Source organism: Populus alba, chromosome 7 (assembly GCF_005239225.2).
Source record: "Populus alba chromosome 7, ASM523922v2, whole genome shotgun sequence".
Taxonomy (NCBI): domain Eukaryota; kingdom Viridiplantae; phylum Streptophyta; class Magnoliopsida; order Malpighiales; family Salicaceae; genus Populus; species Populus alba.
Window position 1 is genome coordinate 3,152,645 of NC_133290.1, and position 18,954 is coordinate 3,171,598.

Genomic DNA, 18,954 nt, shown 5'->3' on the forward strand with positions numbered 1-18,954 from the left:
GGAATTAATTAATTGTTTTTAAAACTTAAAAAAAAAAAAATCCATTTTGAAAAACTAGATGGGCTAATTAATGATCTACTCTCCATTCTTCTTCTTCGTTTTTTTTTTTTTTTGTTTTTTCTGTTTTTCGAGAAAAGATCTATTTTATTTTTGGGTCCAAGATCAACAACTTGACCCATCTAGATCTGGGTGGGTCTTTAAATCACAGGTATCATGATGCAGCCAGCTGCAAGGTGCTAGCTGCTTAGGTATCCTAAACACATGGGGCCCAGATCAATGAATGACCTCACCAGTTGCCTTCACTACCATCCACCACGCAACCATAAGTAGCGTGTCGGTGCTCACTTTCACAGGAAAGCAAATTGAATATGAATTATTTTTTTTAAGTATAGTAATTATGAATATACTAATCGATAGAAAAGGTTGAATAATCCCAACGGTCCAATCTGATCACTTTCCAATACCAGTAAGTAACCTCAAAAGCCAGTCTTTAGAGTAAAAGAATTGGGAAAAAAATAATAATAATTAAGAGGACAGAATGAAAAACATAATTTGATTCCCGCATGTAATATAAAACTTTTGTTATTTCAAAAGAATGTAAACATGTAATGTATAGCTTGTTTTTTAGATTAAAAAAAATCAGGTTTAACCTATTAACTTAGTGAAAATTAAAATAAAAACCTTTTATTTATTGTATTTAATGCTTGTTTATTTATGTGGTAAATTATATTTTAAATTATTATTTATAGTATATAAACTTAAAAAATAATGCTTTTTATTACAATTATAATTTAAAATGAGGCTGGTCAGTAGATTAACAAGTATTTGTTTAGAAGTATGATAAACATTACATTTTAAATTGATTTTTTATTAGAAAAATATTAAAATAATATTTATTTTTATTTTTTAAAATTTTTGTTTGGCATAATAAAAAAAAAATTTAAAACTAAAAAAATTAATTTTTTTAAAAAAATACAGTTTAACTATAATTTCAAAAAAACATGTTTGAGATTGTAATAGATATTGTTTTTCAAAGTATTTTTTACTTGAAAATATATCAAAATAATATTTATTTTTTAAAAAAATTATTTATGATATTAAGATATTAAAACAAGAAAAAATACATAAAATATTGATTTAAAACTAAAAATAAATAAATATCTGCAAAAACACGGTCAATACACGTCTTAACACCAACTTAAATTAAATTAGAGTGTTAACTAGAAAGTTAGAACTCAAATCATAAAATCTTATTGACCATTAAAGTGTCCTTAAGAAACAGTGAATGAACACTAAGTGATTCATCCTTCCATATGCGTGGAGCCCACGAGAAGGACATTTGTCTGTAATCAAGCCAAAGCTAGCTCTGTAGTTGTATAGGTGTCTAATATCCATGTGAGAGAGAGAGAGAGAGAGAGAGAGAGAGAGTGAGAGAGATGCCTTAACTCTCATTGTTTTGCCTTTTCCTTTCTTTATTCCTTGCACAGACCTCAAAGTAGCACTCCTTACTTCTACTTGTGATAATGGGCGCTTCCTCTGCTCTCAACCATTAAAGTGTTCTGATCATTCAATATCAACGAGGGATAAGGACCAAGATAAGCAAAAAGCAAAGACAACCCCAGTTTTGAGATCGGAGAGGTGAAGCTTGAGGTGGGAGATAAGGACGATGAAGCTTCTGCTGCAACCAAAGGGAGTTCTAGCTGCCCTCTTGCTGTTGATTTTTCCTGCCTTTTATTCTCCATTCGCTCATGCCTCTCCTTCTGTCCTGTCGGTGGGTATCTTTTCTTGTTTTATTGACCGTGATTGACACCTATTCGTATTCAAGTTTGGTTATTACCTTTGATTCTCTTTACTGCAGGAATGGAATGCTCCTAAACCTAGGCACCTACCTCTGCTGAAGAGTGCCTTGCAGCTTCCAACTGTAAGTAACAAAGAGTTAACTGTCATTTTTTTTTTGGTTATAAGTTATATATAGGGGTCTTTAACTTTACTAAATATATGCACATACATGTCCTTTATGTAGTCAAATGAAAAGCAGTCTGATCTCTGGACTCCTTTGGATGATCAAGGATGGAGACCTTGTGTTGAGTCCACAAACTCCCCCCCTTGTGAGTATCGATGACCCATAGAGCCCTTTGAGTTTTATTTGTGCAATTCTATTAATTCCTACCATGGGATTTGTGTTTCGTGTTTGTATTTTGATTGGCTGACCTGTCCATTATTTTGAGCAGCGTTACCTGAGAAATCTGAGGGATATCTTCAAGTGTTTCTAGATGGAGGGTTGAACCAGCAAAGAATGGGGGTAGGTGCTCCTTTCTTCTCCATTTAGTTTTGATTTCTTGCTTCTGCTTGTACAGTTAGTCATAATATGAATCTACTATAAATAGATTTGTGATGCGGTTGCTGTTGCTAAAATACTCAATGCGACACTTGTCATCCCACATTTTGAAGTCAATCCTGTTTGGCAAGATTCAAGGTATTGTTTTACACTCTTGCTTGTATGAGTTTCTTTATACCACGGATCAACAAGGCATTATTCTGAAGTTGCATACTTTTCTATGCAGCTCTTTCATGGATATATTTGATGTGGATCACTTTATTAATGTCTTAAAGGATGACATTTCTATAGTTAAAGAACTACCTGATGAATTCTCCTGGAGCACGAGGGAGTATTATGCCATAGCTATTCGAGCTACCCGAATTAAGATGGCACCTGTCCATGCTTCAGCTAACTGGTATCTAGAGAATGTCTCGCCTGTGCTGCAGAGGTTGGTATACCTGTTCCTCTTTCTTTAAGTGTACATTTAAGTTCTTCTTTACATTTTTCATTCAGGATTTCTGGTTTCAACATGCTACTATCTGTCTAATATCTCTCACACTTTTTAAGAAGCAAGCCAGTTCCCTATATACATGTTCTTACTGACCTGAGAACATGCGGAGAATTGGAGCCACACCTACTTCAGCATTTTTGCATGGAAGTGCTGCTCCCTAGACTTGAACACACTTCATTGCAGTTGCAAACCATAACTGTTACCATCTGCGCCAAGCAATGGCTTCTTCAAATGAAAATGGAGTTTAGAGTATAGAACATTCATTTTTAGTGGTGAAACATGTGCATCTACATGTTTACTGGTAGCTGAAACTTCCTTTATCCAGTCCACATACATGTGTTCCCAATAATTTTATAGGGTGAATTTTTGCAACAGTGACTCGAACTATGTCTTTTCTTGAGTAGCACAATTCTACAAATTCTTATTTCTTTGACTTCACGAAACTATAATCAGTGATCTGTCATGTGCATTCCAGTTATGGGATTGCTGCGGTTTCCCCATTCTCTCACCGCCTGTCCTTTGATAACTTGCCTATGGACATCCAACGTCTACGTTGTAAAGTCAATTTTCAAGCATTAGTTTTTGTTCCGCATATTCGAGCACTTGGAGATGCGCTTGTCAGTCGCCTCAGACATCCTTATAAGAATGGAGCACCTGGTGCCAGCTACCTACAGGAATCCACTGATGTGATTGATAAAGATAGTGCAGGGAAGTTTGTTGTGCTACATCTTCGTTTTGATAAGGTATGGCCGAATTCTGATATGAACCAACTGAAGTTAAGTTTGTGCTTTTTTGCAACTCTCTAAATGTTGTTGACCCATCACTTTTTAGCAATATCAATTTAGAATGTTTTTTTTTGGGCGCATGCATCCCTTTGTTTATGTAGCCTTGGCAAACCTTATTACTTGGCAGGATATGGCTGCTCATTCAGCCTGTGATTTTGGTGGGGGAAAAGCTGAAAAGTTGGCTCTGGCCAAGTACCGACAAGTGATTTGGCAGGGAAGAGTCCTTAACTCCCAATTCACTGATGAAGAGTTGAGGAGTCAGGGGCGCTGTCCGTTGACTCCAGAAGAGATCGGGTTGTTGCTAGCTGCTTTGGGCTTTGACAATAGCACTCGTCTATATCTAGCTTCCCATAAGGTCTTTTAGATTTACTAGTTTGGATTTGATAGCACTCCTATATAGACATTGAAAATGATATTTATGATTCTGTGAATGGCCCTGTTTTCTCAGGTTTATGGCGGAGAAGCTAGGATTTCAACTTTACGAAAATTGTTTCCACTAATGGAAGACAAAAAAAGTCTTGCCTCGTCAGAGGAACGATCACAGATCAAAGGAAAGGCTTCTCTGTTAGCTGCAGTTGACTACTATGTTGGCTTGCACAGTGACATCTTCGTCTCTGCTTCTCCAGGAAATATGCACAATGCTCTGGTGAGTCTTCCTAGCTGGTTTATGCACTTTAATTTTACAGCGCATCCTACAGCATGGCTACACTTCTAAACATTGAGTTGAGCTAATGTTTTGTGCTCTGCCCCTCACTGCTCTAGTTTAATCTTTATTAATACTGTGGACGTGGCATCTATAGTCCAAGATTTTTTTTCTTAATGTTTAATGTGATACTTGCCATTATTGAAATAAATGAATTAATCTAGCATTTATCACAAACTGGCACGTCAGTTAGTGGAAGTAGTAATAAAGGTGTTAGTGTGTCCGGGCACTGGCATTATTCAATGAGTAATGTTGCCTAACCAAATCCTATTTGGTTGAACTCTTTTTGATACTTCAGGTTATGACTAGTATTTTTGCTCTGCACCCACTGCTAAGAACTAAAACAAGAGAAACTCGGGTTTCGCATTCATTTAGATATGAGAATAACTCAAAACACTTTGAACACCTTTGAGGTAACAGTTAAGCTATCAAAAGATATTGGTAGTTAGGAGTTTAGTTTTGTCTCGATGTCTGTCTTTCATCTTCCTTGTTTACAATATGATAACGGACATGAGTTGAACTGATAAATAGATATGGGAGAGTAGATTTATTTCTCTGATGTAAATCCGACCTATCCTAGCCCACTACTGACTGATTACATTTTTCTGAAAAAAAGATAAAAGTTGAAAGGGGTGCTTTATTGTATTAATCAATTGCAGCTTGATCGCGTGCCAGTAAAATTCCTCTGCGAGAGTTTACATAATGAAAAATTTTGTGAGTTTACATAATGAAAAATTTTGTGATGCCAACAGGTCGGACATCGGACTTATAAAAACTTGAAGACCATAAGGCCAAATATGGCTTTGTTAGGCCCACTGTTCCTTAACAAAACCATTAGTTGGACAGACTTCCAGCAAGCGGTTGTTGAAGGGCATGAGAACAGACAAGGGCAGATCAGGCTAAGAAAACCAAAGCAATCTATATATACTTATCCTGCACCTGATTGCATGTGCTATGCTTGATGTGATTTATGTGAAGGATATCAAACCATGTGTGTTCTATTGATTTATCGCCGCAACTATTGTTTGTGGCTTGTGCCCTGTAGTATTGACACCATAAATAAACATGAATTTCTTTTTTCTCCAATGAATTTTAGTACCCGTGTAGCATATTCGCGAGTGGAAATGGATTGTATTAAAATAGAAGTGGATTCAGAGAACTATGTTTTTGTCAGATTCTCGGTTGGTTCTGGTTTCTGGATAGGCATGTCTGGACCAGAAGTGTTTCTATCCATCATTCAATTGTTAACAGCTGTATTCACTACGCATCCTTTCGAAAAATACTTGTTTTTAGTGAAATAATTACATTTGCAGAGACCATGTCCTGGTTCGGATTTCTTGCTCGTTGCTAACAAGCTGATCTTGTCTGCACATCGTGGTACAGTAGCTAGCACTTTACAACTAAAACAATAATGTTAGGCCCAATTCAATACAGCGGGCGTGGTACTGCATTTCAGTCGATCTTGGTGAATTTAAAGGAAACAAGACAGGCATGCGATAACGAGTACTGAGCACCAACAATTGATTGATATATCAGTAAATGTAACAGGACAGCCTCAAATGATTTGGAGTCGAAATGGATCAATTTTGACAGCTAATCAAAGCTATGAAAATATACAAATCTACATCACCTACTTTTGTTGTGAAGTGAACCAGGCAGTATAATCGGACTGGATTTATTATGAAGAATGTTAAAGCACATGTATGATGCCCCTAAGAGCTTTCACAGAAGCCACGATTTGATATGGGCTTTCCTGGCTAAATTGTGAAGTTCGTAGGAGCAAAAGTTAGGACATCTGCAGAGATCAACGAATATGATCTTACTGATCCCCGGATGTTGGAGTTGGGGGCGGATCATCTCTCCTATCCTTCACAGTGATTGGAGATCCGGTTCCATTTTGTGATGCAGCAGCCATCTCCTTTTCCTCTGGTGGAGTTGGGTGAGAAGCTATGTCTTCATCGATAGGAAGTGTTCTCTTTGAACCCTCCAAAGCAACACCAAGAACTATATTTTCCTCCAATGCAGATCTAGATGATGATGGCTGAGAAACTGACCTTCTCTCCTGTTTTGACTGGGAAGATTCCTTCAATCCACCTGCTTTTTCAGTACTAGCTTCCTGTGAGTTAACTGCAGTTACCTTGCTATTCTGGCTTACATTTGCAGGACTTGTAGTCTTAGATTTGGCATCTGATGTTGTTTTATTTTTATTCAAATTGTCAGAAACTGATCCTGCTGCTTTGGATCCCAAACCTGATGCTTCTGTAGCATTTGAATTTGCCTTAAGGACAGAAGTTGGTGGGGATTTCACTGTCATTTTGTCATCGACCCTGGAATGAGATGCGGATACTGTTGTAGACTTTGTGTGCACCTTGGCATCTGAATTTGGTGTTTCACCACTATTAGCATCTCCCTTCAAGTCAGATTTTGGTGTTTCTTTTGCCCTCGAGTCAGACTTTGCGTTTGTTCCTCCTTTGGTGTCACTTGTAAGCACTTTGGTCTCACTTGTAAGCCTTGATGTGGTCTTACTGTCTTTCTCTCCATTTACGCGGCCAGAACGAGCTTGTGATTTTGCTTTATCTTCTCCATTGATTCTATAAGGAGGTTCAATCAATAGCAAAGGACGTTTCGATGCCACTCCTCCATGGTTATAGATGGAATCTGTGAAAGGAACATTTTCCATATCGGTGTCACTGGCGTCACTGTATATTTTCTGTATTGTACGGATTGGCGTGGCGAGTCGGGCCCTATGATGGCTGATAACCCTTAGTAAATCCAAAAGTACAGCTTCCTGTTTCAGTGAACATTGCATTTAAGATAAGCCTTGTCTTCCATGTGCAAAATTCAGATAAGATATGCATTATCTACCCAAAAAAAACCAGAGGTGCAGATCTACATTTGATTAAAAATGATGGAGCTACTTCCAGGCCATGAAAATGAATGAAATGAAGCTTTTATTGATTATGGGGAGACTTGAACCCAAACTTTGTAGAGGACAGTGAGCTTCGTTTTCTTTGTTTTTTTTTTTTCCTGCCTTGTTTTCTTTTCTTTAACAAAGTTGAGGAAAGTCAATCAAAAAGCAGCAAAAGGAGTCGAAAGATGCCGATTGAGCTACAGTTCATTGGCATCTTTATAGCCCATGCTTTTAATATGGGAAATTCAGTAGAATGATGACTAGATAATTTTTTAATATAAGTGTCCTTATTTAGGGAGCTTCCGCATAAATCTTTGAAGTTCCATATACGAGCTTTCTCAAATACAATTACAAAATCTAAGTTCTATTGTTGCATGCACATCAGCCTGTACAAGGTTATCATATCAAGCATAATTTACAAGTCCGTGTAACTATATTTCTATGGAAGATTAAAAATTGAAATAACACAAGGAATTATGAAAAATTTCGTGCGAAGAAGTTAGCATGCATTTTCCTTGTTCGCTGTTGTTAAAAGGGTGGAGAGAATGGATGGTTGTGTGGCAACATGAGTCTCTCATCTTGCTGTTGGGTTCATGTTGCGCCAAGCACACAAACAAGACACCAACAGGCTCAAGGTTGGATGACTGAAAATACCCAACCAACAGTGCATCAACAGAAAGCAAGCATGATATGAATGGTTTTCCACAGTATCATAGGCCAAAAAGGTCTTCAAAGGCTTTATCCAGAAAGTCTGGAAAAGGGCTTGTGACAGAAAGCATAAAGAAGTCTGGGAGAGCTTTTTTTTTTTTTTTTTTTGTGGAAGGTGGTTTTCTACCTCATCATATACAAAAACATACAAAATGCACAACATCAGTACCATTATTATTTCATAACCATATCTACATAGCAAACTTTACTGTGGGCCTATATTAATCAAGATAGGGTAGTGCTAGGGGGAAAGTATAGAATCTTTACCTTCACACAAAGGTATTCTTCATGATGTGAGGTCTTCACAAAACAGGACACTAAGATCTGTAAAATACAACACAAAGTTCAGACATAGATAAGCATATACGAAACCTGAATTAATCATTCAGTTGTTCAATTAAAGCATTCATTATACTGACAATTATTGAGTGCATATGGTGCCCCCCCCCCCCAAGTTGAGCCTAAGCTCTTGTTTCCCAAGTACAACTGTAAATTTCTCATCATTTTTCCAGTGCAAATGATAAAAAGCATGAACCAACATATTGTCTTTTATAAATTTTTTTATAACTGCTAATTAAATGCTATCATTCTGTATTTAGAAAAATGAAAAAGAAACAAATGGCCTCAATACTCAACGCATACAAGCAGCCCAAGAACTGTAAGGCAAGAAAATGGCCTGTCATTTACATTCCTAAATTTAACTCCAGGAAACATAATTATTTCCCCAGCATCTTTACCTCAAAGATTTATAGTCAAATATTGAGGATGAAAAAAATTCAAGGAATTGTGTCAACTTCCATTATGCTCAAAACAATGACTTATTCTTTGAACTTTTTCCTCAAAATTACCAATCTGGAATGAACCATGCATTAAAATTGGGCTTTAGGCTGCTTTTTGGATGCACATGTATTTTCCTAGCACAGATACTGCAGGGAGGAAAAATGACACTAGGCATTTCATAGTCATTAAATGCCTCAAATCTCTGCATGTTTTGATAACTTAATAGATCAACTGCATTCATAATTTTTTTGGAAATGAAAAACTCAAAAATGTACTGCACAGACAGTAAAATATCAGCAACATAAGCAGAGATATATCAATTACCGATAAATCAGAATACAGAAAATAAAAAACTGATTAACTGGACACTTTTTCTGCTCTCAACGCAAAATTCCTTAAACTAGCAAAAACACATGACCGCCACTACATGCCCCTTTAAGATAGTTCCTTTGACAAATGCATCTTTTATGAAAGTGCAATAACTTTGTCCTTAATTGGTTGAACTTTTTTAAAAGTCAAATTCTTTTTCACATGTAAATAGGATTTGGGATATAGGTTATTCAAATTAAACATGCAAAATTAAAATTTTGATTCATAACATGGCCAATAAATTGGGGCCAAACCTAAATTTGAAAAATGGACCGTAATTAAAGCGAGATGGGAGCTGGATTTTTATAAGCATCCCTTTGTAAGATAAAGCACTAACCAAGAGAGCCTGATTTTCAGGATTGATATTGTCCAAAAATATTCTTCTATGTAACCTCTGCTGCTCAACTTGAGGATTCTTGGCCAGGACTTTGCGCATATCAGCAACAATATTCTGCACAGAGAGAAGCACTGAACAAAGTTGCTACAGAAGAAATGTCAAATAGAATTTAAATGGTTGAAAGGGAAAAAGGTCATTATGGATGAAAAGATAATGTTCTCCTCACATTAATCTTATGAGCATCCAAATGACTAATGGCCAGGTGGGTTTTAATACGCCAATGAGTCTTTTGACTGAGATTTCTAACAACATTCACTGTGAACTTGTGATTTGGAATATGAACTGCTTCACGATCTTCACCTCTGACAATTGTTGGTGACCACCAACCCACATGCTGCAGAGAATGAGAAAGGGGAAGAAGCACACAAGGCATTGCCATCATTAGCAATGTCAAAGCAATACTAGATTCTCAGTTGTCTGGCAAAAGAGAAAAAGACCTTTACTAATATTTTTATATTGTTGGAAATAACGCGCACCCAGGGGTCCATTTACAGATTTGAAGCATAATATCCCAAATTTACATGTTATTTTTTCATTTTACTTTCTTGCAGCTTCTTCAAACTTCAAAGAGATGTGTTCTCATGTACAAACCTCAACAGTACCAGAAACTTCATAACCTTCAATTTTTGTTTGAATCCACTCATTCACAACAAAAGGCCGAGTTGCATGAATCATTGCACTGGAGAGGAAATTTGTGAATATCTGGAACAATGAAAAATATAAAAGTCAGACCTTGAAGAAAACGAACCTGCACGCTAATTAGCTACAGCATGAATAAAAATAAAATTTGTTAAAATAAGGGGAGAAAAAACGAGGTTGCTGCCAGAGGCTATACACAGAGAAATGAATTAACTTGAAGTCCAGAAACATTAAAAGACAGGATGAATAAAAAGGATGAACTCTTCATCGCACCTCACGACCAGCAAGAGTCAGCAATACTGTCCCAAGACCTCCAGCAGTGAGCCACTTCTGGGTAGAGAAACCCAGCAACTCCATGAATAGTGAAACAGCAGCTACCCACACAGCAGAGTATACAGCTCTCCCAGCAAATTGGAAACCCATCTGTCCAAAATGCAAACATATCTTTACTTGTAAACAAGAACTCACTGAGAAATATGTATATGTAACAGTTAAGTTGTCTGGCCAGAAAGAAAATAAAGATATAGTGAAAAAGAAAACTGAGGATGAACACATCTTCAATAATGCTTATTAACTAGGCCGGGAAATTGTAGATATGGATGCCTGATCTAATTGACATCCAATTGAAAAGAAGATCAGAAGGTTATATGATCAGTGTGGATAAACAAGTTGAAATTTTTTGCATGGCTCTATGTGCAATCAACAATGCTAAGCACTTTTGAAGAATGTCAATTTGCCAGTAAGAAGGATATTATGTACCTATGAACACTTAGGTGGTGCAGACACAGGAAGCAAAATTTGTCATTTTGCAGAAAAGTATCTGTAATTTCAATATTTGCTGGAAAATCCAGAATAATTGTCTGAGTCTAGGTTTTATTTTCTAATTAGTATTTAGTAGTAATAAAGAGTTATTAGCTGTATTAGGTTTTTCATGTTCTAAATAGACTATTAGTATTTTATATATATATATATATATATATATAAGAAAATAAATCCTCATCGAACCTGGGATACTAGCAACTCCATATAAAGGTTACGCAATGTTCAATAGAGAATTAGTTTGTGAATAAAATCCACCAATTTGCTTTTGATTGTGTGACTCGATCTCCCTTATGCATGGTGTCCACACTTTTAATCCCCATCAATCCTATGGCTATTAACCATCTAAAGATCAACTCAAACCCTAAAATTACTGTTCACGTTCCTAAACAGTCCTACATTTGATGGTATCAAAGCAAAACCTCAAACCCCACTGCACACCTCAATTGATATTTCGATTCGATTCGATTCTCTGCCTGCAATTTTAGAATTGTGTGGAAAGGAGTTTTCCTGCATCCTAATCCCTTGATCGCTATGTAGACATTGTTCAATTTGCTGAAGTTCTACATCTGTTTTTTTCATCATTGCTGCCATGTTTATATTGCTGAAACTGGTTGTTTTCTAGTTGAAGTTAACCTGTAGTTTGGTTTGGTTATATTCAAGAGAAGCTATTTTTCCCTTGATCGCTATGTAGACATTGTTCAATTTGCTGAAGTTCTACATCTGTTTTTTTCATCATTGCTGCCACGTTTATATTGCTGAAACGGTTGTTTTCTAGTTGAAGTTAACCTGTAGTTTGGTTTGGTTATATTCAAGAGAAGCTATTTTGTTTCCCAACAGAAGTTTTGGAGGAGAGAATATGTATCCTGTACTTATTGGACATACAGAAATCCTTTCGACTCAATTAAGAGAGAAGTACTAGAGGCAAATAATGAGTTGAGCTTGCTTTTGCTGATTAGACAATCTCACATGTTGTATCATAGTATAGAGAGGAGCTAAGTCAAGAGTTCAATCAGTATGGTTGTGTGGACTTTATAATCATATTTGAAGAGTTAGCATTCACTAATTTTAGGTATTATAAAAATGCTATGATAGCTAGAGTTTCGCTCCAAGGACGCTGTGGCTACAGTAATGGTTGAAGGTTGGATATTACATTTATTCGACTCTTTTTGACTTTTGAGAATGTACAGTAATACTATGTTATAAATCCTACACAAAAATCAAATCTGAGAGTTGAAAGGATAAACCAACAAGTGGAGCTGCCAGTATAACCAACAATAAAGATGGAACTGCATGCGGAGAAAGAAAGCCCTAGCATAAAAAGTCAGCAACTTTTGGAAGCAAAAATGTTCGCACAACAGGCAGCAAAACCTGTGAAGCAAACTATTCAGCCTCAACAACATGAAGAACAATTCCAGCAACCTAAGGGCCATGAAGGTAGAAACAGTATAAAGGAATGCAGGAAGGTCTGATGAGAGGGTTTGGCAAATAGAAACTGAAAATCACTATGTAGGAAAGAAATCAGGGGACTCCAATAGGAAGGTGTCAGAGATTGACATGCCAAAGACAGTAGACACCATGAAGGAACAAGAGCACAGCATCAGGAATGATTGAGGCAGAGATGAGTTAATTGTACATGTCAATCACAATGACTTCCTTATTCCACAAGTTTGGTGATTTGATTATAGAGAAAAGCATCATGCTTTCCTCACTGTAAAACTTATGGCATAGGGTATTGGCATCAAGTCAAGGGAGTGGCTTCAAGCTATGAGATGAGGTGTGGAAGGTGTGGTTTTTACTATGACACTTCAAAACCTCGAGGTCTGAGTTTTCTCCTTACAGGGTTTTTTATTCTAAATAGACTATTAGTATTTTCTTATATAGAAAAATTAGTCCTTGTTGGACTTAAAGAGTACTACAAACTCTATATAAAGGTTATGCAATGTTCAATCGAGAATCTTTTATTAATAAAATTCCAGCATTTTGCTTTTGATTGTAAGACTCAATCTCCCTTATGCAGGACTCCTAATAATTCTAGGTGTGAAACTTTGAGTTTTCTATCACTAGGTGTGACTTCTAAAAACCCTATTAGTGTGACTCTAATAGTTCAACAAACATTCTATATTTCAACCATCAAAAAGCCTCCAATGGATTCCCAAAAGTCCACACATCCTAGTCCCGTCAATTCTATAGTTATTAACCATCTAAAGATCAACTTGAACCCTAAAATTACTGTCCATGCCACTGTTCACAGCCCCGAACAGCCTCTGAAAGTCAGATCCAGAACAGCCCTTAAAGCTGTCCTGCATCTTGAGGGTAATGCAATCCATATCATATCACAAATAATGTAACCAGACTATAATATTTCTTAACCCATTCCATAAGGTATGCAGTAAAATGAAAGCCAATAACAATCCAAAATTGAGGACAATATCAACAGAAATATAACTTGAGATGCATAAAGATCAGGAAAAAAAAATGGTATCTGCTCATAGAAAGCCATGAACCAGTGATGACCATTCAAAAGAGCAATAGTGATAAAAGTTCAGAGATGAAAGCGAAAAGAAAAAAGAAAAAACTACATTTTAGCATGCAAAACATACATTTCTTGCATCACTAGGCTGTGGGGACACCATGAAGAACTTTTGAGCTTGTTGAATCATGCTGCAAAGAAATTTTTGCTGATGTTTAGTTTTTGCACTACTGTCAATAAGCAATCTAGCTAGGAAACACTAGCCCCAAATAAGAGCCAAAACATTTTCACTTTGAAAATCACAAAGCTCTGAGGAACAAGATAAATTAGTCATATAAAGCAGATTAGATTACAATAATGGAAAAATTATTGTGACTGTGGAAAGTAAAAGGTCACCCTGGTAAAAGAAAAATGAGAAATATTCCATAAAGTGAAGACCTCCATGGTTTCCATTTATTGAGTCAACATTGAGTGATGATCTCATCCAACAATATAAAAAAGAATAGCAAGGAAAAGGGAATGATAGTTACCTTGATAAACAATAAGCAAATGCGAGCACCGTCGACAATGATCTTACAAAATTCAAAAGCCTTTGCTTGATGACCTCGCTAGCTTCTGTGGGCAAAACAACAGGATCCAGTGCCCTGCAAGAAACCAAATTGTGATCAATTACAACATTCAATAATTGGAAAATAGGTTGTGCATTTAAGACTGAACATCCACAACTTTTCTTGCAACTTTAACAAGGTCATGGTAGTTAGTTAAACCTGCAAATAAGTATCGCACCAATCCACAGTATCAGAGGCTGAATATAAGAGGCCATCACATAATAAGTTCCACTCTTTTTCCAGCTATTGTCACTTTTCTGCAAGATAATTACGCAAACACCAAAAATAAAATCACAGTACAACAATAACCTCAAAACAATGCCATAAACTTAAACAGGGTAAACATACATGAAATAGCAGGTTTCTGCTCTGACGCATTAGCGGCCCCAGACCCCATACAGCAAATACAATAATACCAACTGCTGGAGCTAACTTAAAAACGAGAGGACTAGTTTGTAAAGCATTATAGGACCTGCATAATAACACAGAGAGTATCAACAAAGATATCAGCTCAACGCATAAGCCACTGAAAGAAAGAAGACTACCTCGTCAACATCACGGAAGCAGCCTTCACAGCAGGAAGTTCAAGGTGGCGTGGCACCAAAAAAGAACGGCATCTAAAAGTTTTCTTGTTATTACTTCTATTTAATGATACAGTATAGATTGGCCTTTGCAACAGTCCGCGACGATCATGGAGCTGAAACTACAGCAGCAAAAAAAAATCATCCAATATCCAAAAAAACCCTAAAATTAGCAACAGCATCAATAAAAAGAATAGATTAAGAAATAATTACCTTGAGGGAGGTGTTTCTTAATAAAGGAACCTTGCCCTTCCCTAATAATATACTCTGAAAGAAGAAGGAAGAAGATGAAACAACAACAAAAAAAGGGAAAAAAGAAAAGGAAAGGAAAAGAAAGAGCACCTTAAAAAAATGATTATGATTGTTGTTTGAGGGCTGGTTCTTGCAAAACCCCAAACCATGGGAAAATTGCAAGGAACCAGAAATAGCCATTTTGTTGCCTCAAAAATTCCGAAGTTAGGATTGATTTTTTCTTGGAAAAAAAAAGGGGGGGGGAGGAGGAGGACTACGGAACTTCAAGCATATTCCCCAAATGAAAAAATACCACTTCAGAAAAATAGAGTTTCGTGCATTTTTTTAAGAAAATAAAAGAATAGAAAAATACAGAGAGTTGGAAGAATAATATATTATATATATACGAATAAGAGGAGAATCTCAGGCCTTGAAAACTTTTTTTTTTTCCGCGTAACAAATTTAAAATTCAAGCTATTGGAATGTAATTATAATTGTTTTTTAAATTTTTTATTTAAAAATATATTAAAATAATATTTTTTTATTTTTTTAATTATTTTTTATATTAATAAATTAAAATAATTTAAAAATACTAAAAAAATATTAATTTTAAATAAAAAAAATTAAATTTTTTTAAAATAATTTTGAAACACAAAAACAAATAGGTTTGTAACACCAATTTTTTTAAAATAAAACAAAAAATACACGTGTTCTTCTTTGGGAAAAAAATATTAAAATATGGGATTTACTATAAAAAACAATCATGGGTTTTTTATTTTTTCAATAATTATTTCTTCATGCTCTGTTCATTTAAATTAAGCTATATGTATTGGTTAATAAAATTATATACTTAAAATTCATGGGTTAGAAAAATAATATATAACCCGAGTGCAAAAACAAAACCAATGAAGTTATAGAATTATCAAAGCAAAAAGACATCATCAATGTACTAAAAGATGTTATTCAAATTTGCTACGAGAGAATAATATCTTAAAAATGTAATCTTTTGTTTTCTATTCTTCTAATAATTATTCTTTTAAATAACAAGTATTTTTTTTTAAGATGATTATTTTTTGTTCGGTTTAGTTTTTATCAAAAAGAATAACTAAACTGAATTAAAAAAAAAAATCAAAACCAGTTAAAACCGGCCAGTTTTCATTCAATTTGTTTTTTAGGACAAAACTGGTTCAAACTGGTCCGACTCGATTTTTTCTGGTCTTGCTTGATTTTTTTTATTTTGGTTAGGTTTGGTTTTTTAAAATTTTTAATTGGTTTAGTCGGATTTTTTTCACAGTTAAGTTTTTTCAATTATTTTTTTTTGTTTAATTAATTTTTTAGTTTTTTTTTCATCCATATTCTTTCATTTGTAATATTAAATTTTTCAATGAAAAGAAAAATATTTTATTACTTAAATTATCTTAACTTACATTTGAATGGATTGATATGACAAATAATTTCGATGGTAGTTCGTCATGATTAATCATGAATCTCTTAATTGATATGATTTTGTTTTTTGTTTTTTTTTTTCTAGCAAAAAGAAAAATGCAATTAAAAACTTAATTATAAGCGGATATATAGATAGTAATCTCGTTGATCAGGCATGACGCGGGTCCTAAACTTGTTTATAATAAATTGAGAGTGAAAGAAAGGGACATTATAAAAAATCCAAACCGGAAAAGAACACGGAAAAAAAAAAAACCAGGGAAAGAAGTGAAAAAAAAGCTATAAACCACAATAAAATAAAATAAAAAACCAAAAGGATAGCAAAAAAAACTATGAATAAATTACACACACACATATATACATACACACACGATTGATTATCGTTAAAAGTTGTTATATTACCTATTTATGAGATTACATTGACAAAAATTCATGTAAATATAAAATTATATTATTTTATGAATCTCCTATGACGGATAAGGATGGTACAATCTTACTCCTAATATAATTTATGCTCTTTTTTTTACTTGTAAATTATAAGTGTTCGTATCAATATATTAATCTTTACTGATTATATTGATAAAAATTTATATTTTACATGGAACTTAATTTCAATATAAATAATAATGCCCTCCGTGTCCCTTTTAAGACAAGTAAGGGATTATTGTTTCGTCATTTATACTAAAATCGATTAAAAATATATATCATAAATGACACAGCTATTCAGACAATATTCCCCTGAGATATCGATCATGTTTCACTGTCTGAAATGTCAGTCAACCAAACAGATTTTAAAGCAAAGCACGCTCTTGCCTTTTGGCACGTGGACCATTTTACTGTATTTTTGTTTTCCTTATATAATACTTGGTTTTTTTATATTAAAATAATATTTTTAATATCTGCACATTAAAACAATTCAAAATATTAAAAATAAATTATTTTTGAACCAAACAGTGCCATCTACTTGTTTAGTGACCTGTCATTTCCTTTATTTTTTTAGTTTGTGCATGGTCATTTCATATATGTTTTTTTTATCATTTTTGTGATGGTCTTAGATTTTAAAAAATGACATTTTAAGTGGACAAACATCACAAAACTATAGTATTTTATTTGACTATCAATACTCTAAATAGACTCGAAACAAGCCAATAAAAAACACAAAGTAGTAAAATAAAATAATAATTAAATAGCATCAGAGATTCAGAATTGTCAAATCATTAAATTGAACCTTAATTAATTTGTTATAGGTTATCCTTGGTTATTGTCTTTTTCTACCTGGGACGGACAAAAATTAATGCCAAAGAAGGCGAAATTAATTAAAAAAATATTTATAAAAAACTTATTCATATATGTATTGTTAATCTATATTCATTTCACATATAGTCAATAACTTTTTAAAATAAAGAAGGTTCATTATTGTGATACCATGAAAATTTATGGCAATCAGGGGGGGCTTCAATAGCTTTTTAAAGTGAGAATTATATCTTGAAATGTATGATTTTAAGTTTGATTTATTGATGATTGATATGTTTTTATAGTTGAATTAATTGATTTTGGGTGAATTTTCAGGAACAATGATTTAATATTTGATTTGTTTAATTTATGCATTATTTGTAAGAAATCTTAGGAGATTGTGAAAAACCTTTGCTGAGATTAAAGGTGGTGAGTTTTCAAATTTTTAGTTTAGTCCACCAGTCCTGTAAAAATACAATTTGATCCTTGAATTTTTTAAAAAAACTACAATGAGGCCCTTGATGGTTAGAGATAGCTTTCCGGTCATGTTCCAACTGTGTCTAATTATGCCACAGTCAGAGAGGTTTTTAAGTAGCGATCCTCTCAACTGTGTGACAATCGAGTCCTAAATTCTTAATCATCCTATATGTGTGTGTGTGTTTTTTTTTCATAGGGAGTGACAGTTATAATGTGAAGTAAAATTTGATATGATTATTATTTTTAAGAGTTATGGGTAAATGGTAATAGTTTGGGATTAAAAGATTTATTTTTTATTTATTTTAAGTTTGAGTTTTATAATTGTTAATATGATAGTTACTAAAAAGTTAAATGATTGTTAACTTTAGGGCCTGTAGAATTAGTCGAGATACACGTAAACTGACCCGGATATCCATATTAATAATAATAAAAAAATTACATTTATTTATACTAGTTATTAATTACTAGGACTGTCAAAACTATATAAAGATTTTAAAACAAGTTAATAAAAAAGCATAAATATTAAGATCTAAAAATAATCAAATAACATCAAAACTCATCAAATTATTAAATTGACAGTTAAAAAAATATTATTTTTTATAGGTTATCTTTAGTTATTTTTTACTCCTCTAGACAAACACTAAGAGTATTAAAAAAGACAAGATTTATTAAAAAAATTATAAAATTTTAATTCATATCTATATCTTTATTTTACTTCACGTTGCATGTAACGAAATGTTAAATTAAAAATGGTTCATAATAGGATAATGTAGGTGAAAATCTTCTAGTATCTTTTTTTTAGAGTTGCATTTAATTATGAAAGATCGAAAGATAATTTAATTTATCCTCTTAATTTTTTACTTATGCGTATCATCGTTAAAATATACATTAGATTTATTTGAAAATAAAAAATATTTATTCAATAAACATTCAAATTTATTCACTCATAAATAATTATAAACAATC

General features: G+C 33.9%; 2 protein-coding genes across 3 annotated transcripts; one reads left to right on the forward strand and one right to left on the reverse strand.

Moving 5' to 3' along the window:
- Positions 1 to 1,379: 1,379 nt before the first annotated feature.
- On the forward strand, positions 1,380 to 5,405 carry LOC118063172 (O-fucosyltransferase 39). The gene is made up of 10 exons (XM_035077126.2): positions 1,380 to 1,771; positions 1,859 to 1,921; positions 2,024 to 2,108; positions 2,232 to 2,302; positions 2,388 to 2,476; positions 2,565 to 2,768; positions 3,307 to 3,574; positions 3,744 to 3,971; positions 4,065 to 4,262; positions 5,072 to 5,405. Exons 1-10 carry the CDS (start codon positions 1,667 to 1,669, stop codon positions 5,279 to 5,281), a joined length of 1,521 nt encoding a protein of 506 aa, XP_034933017.1. The 5' UTR covers positions 1,380 to 1,666; the 3' UTR covers positions 5,282 to 5,405.
- A 406-nt stretch (positions 5,406 to 5,811) lies between these two features.
- LOC118063166 (mechanosensitive ion channel protein 2, chloroplastic) lies at positions 5,812 to 15,174 on the reverse strand. 2 transcript variants are annotated; one of them, XM_035077114.2, is made up of 13 exons: positions 14,947 to 15,174; positions 14,818 to 14,871; positions 14,569 to 14,720; positions 14,372 to 14,495; positions 14,183 to 14,280; positions 13,946 to 14,059; positions 13,546 to 13,606; positions 10,397 to 10,546; positions 10,076 to 10,186; positions 9,651 to 9,818; positions 9,425 to 9,538; positions 8,206 to 8,262; positions 5,812 to 7,107 (listed from the first exon to the last, which is right to left on the reverse strand). In XM_035077114.2, the coding sequence occupies exons 1-13, from the start codon at positions 15,034 to 15,036 to the stop codon at positions 6,139 to 6,141; spliced, it is 2,262 nt and encodes a 753-aa protein (XP_034933005.1). In that variant the 5' UTR covers positions 15,037 to 15,174; the 3' UTR covers positions 5,812 to 6,138. The 2 variants fall into 2 exon arrangements, with proteins under 2 accessions (XP_034933005.1, XP_034933004.1); XM_035077113.2 differs by having other exon boundaries at positions 14,569 to 14,726; positions 14,947 to 15,173.
- Between the last annotated feature and the right edge of the window lie 3,780 nt (positions 15,175 to 18,954).